Source organism: Mycena indigotica, assembly GCF_014461135.1.
Source record: "Mycena indigotica strain 171206Taipei chromosome Unknown Mind.scaff0003, whole genome shotgun sequence".
Classification (NCBI taxonomy): domain Eukaryota; kingdom Fungi; phylum Basidiomycota; class Agaricomycetes; order Agaricales; family Mycenaceae; genus Mycena; species Mycena indigotica.
The window spans coordinates 582,079-593,963 of record NW_023503002.1 but is presented as its reverse complement, the minus strand read 5'-3'; the positions used below and the strand labels follow the sequence as shown (position 1 = coordinate 593,963).

General features: G+C 51.1%; 1 protein-coding gene across 1 annotated transcript; it reads left to right on the top strand.

The window, feature by feature from the left end:
• Positions 1-368: 368 nt before the first annotated feature.
• On the top strand, positions 369-2,370 carry MIND_00299700 (FAD-binding-3 domain-containing protein; the record flags this gene model as incomplete). Its single annotated transcript, XM_037359859.1, has 9 exons — positions 369-465; positions 512-582; positions 631-798; positions 847-934; positions 996-1,153; positions 1,209-1,473; positions 1,525-1,727; positions 1,779-2,062; positions 2,103-2,370. 9 exons carry the CDS (start codon positions 369-371, stop codon positions 2,368-2,370), a joined length of 1,602 nt encoding a protein of 533 aa, XP_037222744.1.
• Positions 2,371-11,885: the final 9,515 nt, after the last annotated feature.

Sequence of the window (11,885 nt, the reverse complement as noted above, 5' to 3'; positions counted from 1 at the left end):
GGGTGCGCCGTGCCGCAGCGTAAGCCATCTTACACTGTCCATTACCCAAAATGGGTGATGTCCGCATTGCGTGCGAGCGTGATGCTGATGGCTGCGCACCACGTCATCACGGCCTGCCTCCTGCCGTGATGGTTCTGCTGGCTGGCCACTGGGCGGGCGTGGATGGGCAACGGCGTCGCTGCGGCCATGCATGCCAGGTCGTGCGTATACGCCTGGGATCGACACTGGCAAGCGGGCCCGGGGGTGTCTGAAGGCGAAGCGACTTCTGGGCTGGGCTGCAGACGAGAGGGTATATATAGGCCCTTTGGAGTGCAGAGGGACATCAAACCATCGAAAGCTATATCCCAACAGCAACTTGAAGAAGAACAATGTCGACTGCAAACAAATTTACTGTGCTCATTGTGCGTTTTCACCGTCCCTTGAACCTTCTTGCTCGACGTTTGACGGTCTCCACTCTCCAGGCCGGTGCGGGCCCCGCTGGCCTCGTGCTTGCGCTTCTCTTACTGCGCAGTGGCATTTCCGTGCGCATTATCGACAAGGAGCAGACCCACCGCGTTGGCAGCCGCGGGGGCTGGCGTCCAGGTGCGCTGCTTCTCTCAGTTTTCTCGCACTTCTAAGCAACAACCGCAGTCTCGCACGCTCGAACTCTACGCGCAGCTCGGGCTGTACGACAAGATCATTGCGTGCGGCGGCGACATACCGAATATCGCACTGTACAAGCCAGGCAAGGAGAACACCACGCCGATGAAGGAGTTCCGCTTGACCCCGCTGGTGGATGCGACACCCTCCATGCCCTATGTGATGCTTCTCCTTCAGTTTTAAGCTGTTTATTCATTGATATTATAGCCCAACACGATGAACATCCCACAAGACGCGCACGAGGCCGTGCTCCGTGAGGCTCTTGCTGCACTGGGCTGCACTGTCGAGCTCGGGCGTCGAGTTGGCCAGCTTCGAGCAGCAGCCCGACTTTGTCCGCATGACGCTGAAGCGCGCAGGTGGCGACGCCGAAACGGCAGAAGTGGCGTGGCTGGTCGGGGCGGACGGCGCTCACAGTGTCGTGCGCAAGGGCCTCGGACTGAGCTTCCTCGGTGAGACACACGAGGAGCAGGAGATGTTCCTCGGTGACATCGAGATCGAAGGGGTTACACCCGGCGTATGTCTATGGCTCTCATTCTTCTGTTTCTCATCCTCATTTGTTGTTGTTGTAGTTGTGGCACATGTGGGCCGACCCGCGACAGACGATAGTCCTTCGCGGCACCACGCCTACCTCAAACGTGTATACCTTTGCGTGCCTTCCCAGCGCTTCGGGACCGCTTTCTGGCCCTTTCACGCGCGACGAGTTTGTCAAGATGTTCTATGACATTACCCAGCGCACGGACATTTCGTTCGGATCCGCGTTGTGGCTTTCGCATTACCGCGCCAACATCCGAATGGTCGACGAGATGCGCGTCGGGCGGGTGTTTGTCGTAGGCGGTGAGCTATTTCTGTTGCTTGTTGTCTACTTTTTTTTAATATGCTATATAGATGCAGCGCACTGTCACAGCCCTGCTGGTGGCCAAGGCCTCAACTCCAGTGTCCAAGACTCGGCAAATCTCGCATGGAAGCTCGCGCTGGTCATCAAAAACCTTGCGCCGGACTCGTTGCTCGACACCTATGCCGAAGAGCGCCTCCGTGTCATTGCGCAGATGCTCAAGCTGACTACGTTATTGCACAATACCACACACAAGGTGTGTCTACTCCTAGGGTATTGCTTGCATACTCAAGTGGCCTATCTGTAGATGCGGCAGCAGCCCAATTCGGACGCCGCGGAAAGCGCTACTGCGGGCGGCCGCCGTAAGCATGCGGAGCTCTCGATGCTGGGTGTCAACTATTGCGGGAGCTCAATCATTGCGGAAAACGATGATGCGGACAAAGGCCTGGCCCCGGCGTATACGGCGAGTCTGACGGACATCGGCGCGCTGCCAGGCTACCGCGCACCGGAAGCGCCGGGACTGGCAGGCGAGGGCGAGAAGGAGACAAGCTTGTTTGCGGTGTTTGACCTGAGCAAGCATACCATCTTGCTGTTCGGTGACGCTCTTGTCAGCGCCGATGCTCTTGGAGAGCTTCGCCTGCCGGGCTGGGACGACCAAGGTGGTGCATATTCTTCCAACAGGCGTCGCGCTTGAGAAGGTCGGCCGCGCAGATGTGGTGCTCCAGGACACACGGGGCCATGCATACGCCACCTATGGCATTGCAGAGGGCGAGACGGCACTTGTAGTTGTGCGTCCTGATGGGGTCGTCGGCGCGGTGGAGGGTGGGAGCGTAAAGGAGGCGGTGGCGGGCGTGGGGAAATATTTCTCGAAGATTCTTGGATCGGAGACGAGCTTGTAGATAGTCACCAATCTTCTTATTCAGTCATTTTCTCAGGGATGTATCCTCATCAGTCGAGGGTCAACCAAATGGAGTAGTTTGCTCAAATGTTACCAAAATTACAAATTCTTATACATGTACACTTAGGGTGCAGGATTTGACTCTGGATTGAATCCCTGTTTCAAAACAGCTGTTTCGAAACACTGTTTTGAATTCTTCAGGCAAAAACACTTGTTTTGAAACAGCAAGGGTGTGGGAAAATGTCCCTTTCGACCCCTTGGAGATGATTCCGATTCTGGTCTCGATTCCGGTCCAGCCCTCCATCTCGCCCGCACAATTACTGATCTGTCAACGCCCTCCCAACGGTCGCCCTGGGACCTTGCCTGCAACCACCCGTGGCTGGACACCTTTGGAAAATGTCCTGGTTGTATCCAGGGGGTAACGATTTCACAGAACCCGGATACAACCAGGCGCCGGTTGTATCCACTTGGCGTCGCCAGGCACCCACGCGACGCAGCTGATCTGCATCACCAGCACCATCATCAGGCGACCGTCGGCCATCTGGCGAATGACACAACCATCACGGATGATGGGTGGTGCGCAGACACGCCGTCGCTGTCGCAAACAGCTGGTTCTAACCAGGCGCCGGTTGTTCTGGTTATAAGCAGCATAACAGCTGGTTCGGCGCTTGGGCGCGCTTACGTGTTGCACATGACTCGTACTCCCGCCCGCTCGCCCCGACTACGTATACGCGAACCCGGGGGCCTTGGCAATGGTGCCGGCGCCCTCTTCGCCACCCCATTCTTGATTCCCGCCTCTGCCCTCCCTCACAGCTTCCTCAGCGCTCCATATCGCGAGCATGGCCAGCTCCCTCAGAAGCAGGCCATCTGCCCGACCCTCCTCCGGCTGGGCCCTGGGCTGCAGCTGGCTGCGGTGATCATTGCAGCGCCTGCCGCGCCACCCGTTCTCCCACTCTGCTCAGCGTTATGAGCTCGACGCTCGTCAGTGGTCTTTGGCACGCCCGCCGCCCCACCGCCCCACCGTCCCGCGGCCCCGCCGTCCCGCTTCCCGGTTTGCGGTGCCCATGACACAGCTACACACTTGCGTCACCCTACCGCGCGCGTTGATGCCATGCGCGGACCGCGCCGACACCACTTGCTCACCACGGCTCACCACCCACTCGGCATTCCCAGGTAGTCTTCCATGCTCGCCACCCAAGCATGATCTCCATTGAATTCAAACCCGCGCTGCGGTGCCGCCCTCCCGTCCGCACCCAACCATTTGCTGGCTGCTGTGGCTGCCCTTGCGCTGGCTCCGGGCTGGGGGGAAGCAGTCGGACATGGCCGGAGAACAGGGAAATGGGGGATCTGTCGAGTACATGTTGACATTAGACCACATTTGAATAGCTGTCAATGTCAGATTAATGCCGCATCTGTGATTGACGGTGTTCGGACCGCGGAAATCAACACTGAAGGGTGGTCGCGAACTCGCCTCAAAAGGTCGCGAACTCGCCTCCGAAAGTGGGAGGCACTACATCGACTGTAATGACATTCCCGTTGGCCCAATTATCCCGGAAATAAGTACTGCTTGTTAGTGACTATGCTTGGATGCTCACTGATTTTTCCTGGATTTTTACAGGCAAGAAGGAAGAAGTAATTTGCAAGGTTGTGAAAAGGAGGCAAGAAGTTCAAAAACATGTATGTCCCGACACTTTTCACTTGCTACAATTTATGTCCTACTGATAAATTTCATTGCCTTGGGCTTCTATGGACAGGAACAGCTGACTCTGGTCTCCCAACACAAATTTGGACCATGGCTAGCCAAAATGAAGGAAAGAGAAATATTTTGATGAACCATCAGGAGGACATAGTATGCTGTCCCTGCAGCCTCATGACTAGTATTTAGGATCAAATTTGAGTTTGAGATGAAGTACTATGCAGTCCTCTCCACCTCATGTCATTCCTAAGGTATAAAGAGTCATCCTTCCAGTCTATACAAGGGGAGAATAAACAGAATATTATACAGGCCACTGGAAGGTCTAGTCTGCTATGGGCCAAGCAAACTGGACAATCCCTTTTTAAATACATTCATATGCACATTAATACCTCTTAGTAGTGATAAGTCCCCCATATCCAGGTAGAAACACGCTTGGAATACAGATCATGTGACCGTGTTATCCTGCATCAATACACACTCAATGCCTAGTCCCACCTGTTCCTAAGTTTTCTTGCATGCTCCTGTTACTCATACACTACACTGGTATTTATTTAGCTGAGAATTAAGTGCTAATACCTGCATATTGCATCATGTTTTCCCATTGTGCTTGTCCTTGCAACCTGTGCCCTTCAAATATGTCTCCCAAGACTAAAGTACACAGGAACTAACTAGATAATACAAATAGTTTCATAGTATATATACATTGAAGCAGCAGGGCAGGCGCAACAAACAGTGCTTATGTTATATTGATGCGCCATCAATGGCGGCTGAGCGACACCGGGCGCGGTGGCGCTTGGCAGATGGGTGATGATGGGTGGGAAGTATGGCCGGTGAGCAACGGCCCCCCCGATGATCAACACATGTGATGATGATGATGGATCAGCAGTGATGCCGACGAAGGCCGAGGGTTGGACAGCATAGGCATTTGTGCTGGACAGAACCACGGCCTGGTTGTATCCGGGTCTTGTGAAAACGTTACCCCCTGGTTATATCCGGGGACTTTTTTCAAATACTTACAGCTACGGCTCCTGCAACGCCGCCCAAGCCTTCTGTGCCCGACAGCGGCAGCTACGGACAAGCAGTATAGAGTCAGCTCCCTAGCAGGTGGACCCTTAGAGTTTCTTCTCTTTGGATCCTCTCCTGCTAGCTAGCCTAGGACCTTGATCTCAGGCCTCTGGGGTTACCCTTACAGAAAAGTTAGTGTGCAGACTTTCAAAAGGGGGAAATATGTCATCCATGATAGGATAATATGAGTGAAAACTCACTCAATATGCAAATTTAAATATTTAGAGGTACTAATGAGGGGTATACAATACTGACCTATTTCATTCAATTAGGCGGGTCACGGTCACATCGGATTTTTTGGCCGAAATATTTCGGCGGGTCACAGGTCACAGCCAAATCTTTTGGTCCCAAACTGTCCTAATCGGGAAGATTTCCAAATTTTCGGCGCCTGCGGCGTGCCGAACTTCCTAATCGGGTAATAGGTCACGCGAAATTCGGCCTGCGGCCGAATTGGACATTTCGGCCAAACGGTCACGGGTCACAGGCCCGCTGAATTGATTGAAATGGGTCAGTATCAGTAATTGGTGATATCGGGGACTTTGGGGTTAAAGACTAGTTCGAGGGCTCAAAATTGCCTTTTCGGCAATTTAATACATCCCAGTTTTGAAACTGGTTTTTAAATGCCCCAGGTATTAAAAACAGGATGTGAATGTCCTGGTATTTCAATCCTGCACCCTAGTACTACTACTACACATTCCGTCTTGGGTCAACCAGTCGTGATTGTTCAATTTGTATCGAGGCCACGGCTGAAGCTGACCAGATGAGGGTGCTGTGGGGTTTACGACACATATCAATCGTCGTCTAACTTTCCTTCTTATCAGTTGTTCATGGGCTAGTTTAACAGTGTTCAAGCTGTAGTCAACTTAAGAATTCTTGTAAGATTTCAAGTTAGCGAGACTACCCTTATCGACACTACTCTAAGCCGCAGCGCCGAAATACAACACTGCGTCCGACCCGGAGTCACCTGCAACAATGCACGCGCTGTTCACATACATGAAATCACAGTGGTACGCCGGCGCCGTGATCTCTACATACGCAAGCGCGGACTGCGTCTGCGGCGGGGGCGGTTCCATCACCATGTACGCGCCGCCGTCGTCGGGGTCGTCGGGGTCCGGGCCGACATCGTACCCGATAAACCCGCGGAACGCGTCTGGCCCGCTGGCAAGCGTGACTGGGGTCTCTGCGGTGGACGGCCGCACGAGCCGCAGCACCGCGCCGCTCTCCGTGCCCAGTGTGCCATCTGCCCTCAGGCCGGGCCGGATCCCGAGCTTGCGCCACACTGCGTCCTTGCCCCCGGTCGGGTCCGCCCGCGCTGCCCGCGTCACGAGCTCGACCGCCCATGCGCTCGTGTCGATGATTGTGAGCAGCACCGGCCCGCCCGGCACGGCCGGCGCGCGGAGGCCCGGGAGGTGTGTGCCAGAGTCGGTGAGCGGGGGCAGGTCCTGATACCGTGGGAACGGGGCAGGGCAGGGAAGCGGGTCGACCCAGCGCGCACAAGTCGGCAGCCAGTCCTCCACGGGGTACCGATAGTCGTCGTCGTCGAGAGGGTCGATCATCGCCAACAGCGCGCGTGGGCGGACGAAAAACGCCTGCTTGTAGTCGTCCACGTCCAGCGATTCCCGAGGTCACGAGGTACGTGATGTACAGCAGGGAATCGCGGGGCGTCGGGCGCAAACTGCACGTGCACCGATGACGAAGGGGTGCCGAGTGGATCGCCGGAGGTCACAGTGGGGCGGCAGCTGAACGTGTGCGCGAGGAGGCCATCGAACAGCGCAGGGAGCTCCAGGGCCGCGACGAGCATGAGGTCGCTGTTTTCTGTTGGCAGCTGCCACACCCGAGCTGGTTCTCCGGGCCGTTCGCCGTGAGCAGCAGGTCCGCCCGGAGGAATGCGACTGCGGGAGAGGAGCATGGCACGTGCTCCGCCACGAGCCGCCCGTCTTCCAGTTGACCAGCACGAGCACGTGCTCAACTGGGTAATCAACGTCGTCAGCAACGGGCACCGAGCCGCCCGGACCCGCAATGGCGACGACGACAGCAAGGAGGTCACCAGTTGGCGACCGCTGGATGGCGCCGCACATGTTCATCTCTGCTATGTTCGTCGTCGCAGCATCGTACAGCGCAGCTGCGTAGTCGTCCCCGTGGCCCGGGCCGGGTGAGGCAGCCCAGTGGACAACTGGAAGACGTACAGCTCCGCCGCGATCATTTCCACGTCGGTGTCGCTGTCCACGCCCACACTAAGCACAGGCCGTTAGTCTGGTGGTTTAACCAAGGAAATCACGTACTATTGCAGCCCAATGAACAAGTCGTCCGCCTCGCACGCATATGTCGCGGCCCAGTTCGTCCGCCCGCTACGCAGCTCCAGCCATGTCCGTGCCGCGCACCGGCCCCGCTCTCCTCCGGCCCCGACGCTAACACCGAAGTCGGCTGCAGATTGAGCCACCGGCGCTGCTGCGCGAAAAGCATCTCCTGCCGCTGGGAAAGCGTCGGGACCGGCCCGGCCCAGAGGATCTCCCAGCTGCCTGCCGTCATGGGGCGGCACTGGTGGGTGCGTTGGCCACAGGAGGCTTGCGCGAGGGCTCAGCCCCGGCTCCGTAGGATGATCCGAACGCCGGTCCGGCGCCAGATTGTCCCGTCTGGCGGCCTGGATGCAGGCCCGACAGGCCCGACCTGTCTATGGGGCTGATTGATGGCTTGCTGAGGTGTCTCGGCAAGCCATCAACCGTAACCCGTATACGGGCCGTAAGACGGGCTACGGTACGGCCTGGTACGGCCTCCGTCCCGTAAGAGACCGTACCGTACCCCGAGACCCAAAACCCTGGTACGGGTACGGGTACGGTGGCACCGTACCGTAACCGTACGCCGTATCGTACGGTCCGGTGCCGATCCCTAGATTTATGTCTGCTAGTATAAGATTCATGGACAGTAGGGTTTGAAATACTCTAGTTGACATACTGTAGTAAGTATTTTACTCGTTTCGAATGTCACATGTCACACTCGGCATATTATACGAAAAAACTTCGCATGTCATGCCGGGTTTGCCATTTTCGCATCCCAAAAGGGTAATTTTGCCCACGACCGAAAACGAGACAAAGAATGACAATGTACGGCGGGCACTGGCGCGTTGCACATTGCTCCTCTTTGTTCTTTTGTGATAGACTCTCCCTTATATATTGTTGTGTAAAAAAAGAAATAATATTTGTCTTGTGACCGAGTTGAACCCACACTGGGCCACCAAGTTACTATCTGCGGACTTGCTGCGGACTCCGAGTGCGCGAAATTGTGGACAGCACTTTTCACGCCTCTGCGCGATTTGAACCTGGGGTGGGCTGAGGGGTGGGCCTGCCTTATATATGGAAGAGTAGCCTGGCTTCAATGACCCTGCTCTTCCTATTGTGGGTTCTGGGGGGAGACAGTGAAAGTGGATCAGTCTGGTCTGTGCTTCATTAAATTGGCGGAGATAGGATATGCTATGGTAAGCCTGCGGGTAGCGAGGTTGGTTCAACACCTTCCGAGCTGAGCTCAACCTGTTGGTCATAGTGTGTTTGTCAGTGGTTTGCTAGTAGCTGTCTTTTTGGTTGTGGCATTTTCTTTGGTCTGGCAGTCTTCCTTAAGACTGCCACTAAGCTGTTGGGAGAGTAGTGAACTCCCATACAGCCACTACACCTGATTGGCAACTCAGTAAAACTGCTAAAAAAGTCAGAATAACAAAAGTCTTCTGCTTCAAGTGGATCATCTGGTTGATTGTACTCTTCCTGCATTCACAACTCATGTTGGCTTCTCTTTCTGTACTATGGGTATTTTTTTCTTTTTTTCCCACGCTTTAGGGCCGGCCCCATAAATGACTTATATATATAAATAATATAGACTCTAGGGCCGGCCTTATAAATGACTTAGTATATAAAATATATAAGACTGGCCCTAAAGTAATTAACTGCCAGGACTTTAGGGCCAGCAACTTTGCCAAGTTATGATTGACCACTGAGCCCTAAGCCTGATTGTTAATTGAACTAAGACTTGGAACTGCCAACACTTTAGGGCTGGCAGAATGACTCCATACTTTGTCAGCTTGTAGATATCACAAAATGAACACTAGGTTCAGTTTTGACCTAAGGCTCAATGTTAATGGTTGGCTCATAAATTGACAAAGAGTGAAAAATCACGAGTGTCTTTTAGGGTGGAAATCCGCGGACTCCACTTTAGGGCCGGCTCAATTAATGAAAGTTGTAGATATTCAAAATCGAACACTAGGTTCAGTTTGGCCTTAAGCCTAAATGTGAATGGTTAGCCCATAAAACACAGAAAAGTGAAAAATCACGAGTGTCTTTTGAAGTGGAAGTCCGCGGATTTCCACTTTAGGCAAAGTTGAACTTGACTTAACTGCCAGGTGGAAGTCCCCTGAGTTTTCAAAACAGTGTTAGGGCCATAACTCAATGAGTTCTTAACTATTGAAGACAGTTCATATATGACCAGAAAGGTATTCAATAGGCCTACAAACCATCCTTCAACTTGAACATCATTGAATACAAAACTACAGACTTTTACTAGCTGACATCTTAACTGCCAGGTGGAAGTCCGCGGAATTCCACCTTAGGGTCATGGTCAAATAATGAAAGTTGTAGATATCACAAATTAATGACTTGGTTCAGTTTGGACCTAAGCCCAATTCCCAATGGTTAGCCCACAAAATGCAAAAGATTGAAAAATCACGAGTGTCTTTTGAGTGGAAATCCGCGGAAGTCCGCTTTAGGGCCGGTTCAACCCCCCAGTTGAACTTGACTTTTCTCTAGTTTCAAAATAGTGTTAGGCTCATAACTTGACCAATTCTTGTCCGTTTGGGATGATTTATATACCATTAGAAAGGTATTCAAATTCTCTATCACCTGCTCGTGGTATAACTCAGTTAATTCCTGTTGGTTTAAAATGATTCATATATCATTAGAAAGACATTTTGAAAACCTCTTCAATATGATCAGTGCTCCTTGATGGTTTTAATAAAATTGTTACTTGTACTATATCATGACCATTACTTGTCTGTTTATCTATCTGAGTGAAATGATCTTTTGCTTCCTACTGCCCCTTGTACCATATCAAGTTGTTATCTGTTTGCACAAATAAGTATGGTCAGTATTCACTGGTGCTTTGAATTGGTCTTAACCCAAATTTTCCTTGCTTCTATACCAAGTGTCTCACATATTTCATTTTGGCCTACAGTTTCTTAGCTGCTTCATACAATTCTTGAAACACTATGTTGGACTATGTTTCCCTTCTAATTCAAAATTAACTATGACCAGACTATTTTGGGGTTTTGGTCAGCCTGATGCTCTATGTTTTTGAAGGCATGCTGCGAATCTCTTTCTTCACTGATTACTAGAGCTATTTCAACTATATTTAAGGGTGGATCTGAACTAGTATTAATCAAGAGAACAAATGTTTCACCTTACATCAATGGGGTTGACAATGTAGAACACCCTCAAAACCTAATTGGGACTTCAACCATCTATGCTGAGCTTTGGATGCTCAGTCAGATCAGTTTGAATCACACCCAGATTTAATATTTTCCAAGTATGAAAGTTTGGTATAGAGTTGGGAAACAAAATGAGTTCAAAGCAGTTTCAAACCTATAAATTCAGTTTCTCTCACAAAGTATATTGACAAAAATGACATGTGGGATTTCTTGGAAAATAAGAATATGAATCCTGAAATGCATTATTTTCATAAGCTTTCATAGTATCTACTAATCACATGGCTTAAACTTCACCTAGTGTAGTTTATGATTAGTGGTGGTCAACTTTGATTTGGGCTTTCTGTTCAAACCCAAACTTAACTGGACTGAACTAAGGTTTGGTATTTGCATTTGGCCAAAACCCTTTCCAAACCAGATTCAGCTTGGGTTCAGCCTCTTTTGCACAAAAAAGGCAGGGTTTGGCATTCAGGTTTGCTGAATCCAGGTTCTGAACCAAACCCATTCAGCCAAAATAGGCAAAGAACTGAACTTCACTATTTAGGATGCAAGCACTAACAACATGTCTATACTGCTGCATTCTGCAAAAACAGAATCCTTCCAAGATTCTATATTTGGCTCACTGAACCAATGGAAATGAAACATTAATTCTTTGAGGTGCTGTGTTTTGCACCTGAAACTTATATGTTGGCCAATTCTTATCCATTTAGGATCATTTATATATTGTTAGAAAGCTATCATAAATCTCTATCAACTGATACTCAAATGAAATTTTGCTTTCATCTCTTAGCACTAACATCACCCACAGTCAACTCATCACTTCTAGTGATGGCCAAGTCCCGTTCTTGGCCCTTTTTGGCCGAACGCTGGACCGCTGGTTCAGTTCAAAATCAGATTTGGCTGAATATTGATGTTGAATGGCGGTTCGAACCAACCTCAAAGTGCTGTTTTTTGGCCCAAAATGGCCAAACCTGGCTGAACCAAGGGCCAGGTTTGGTTCGGAAACAGCCTTCACTGAACCTGAATGCCAAATGCATGTTCCTGGTTACTTCAAATCTATTAGAACCACAATAGCTATGCTTATATTATAACTGAATCATATTTATGAAAGAATTGGATTGGGGTAAAATCTGCCAATTAACCTAAATTCTTTACTTTCTAAATAAGTCAAACTAGCAATGGCTAAATGCATTAAGTCAAGTCAAGTTCAAAACCATCACTAGATTAAATTCTTCTCTTGATGTGATACATCAGCAATATGGACATGTTGATGGAATCTTCAATTGTATTGCTT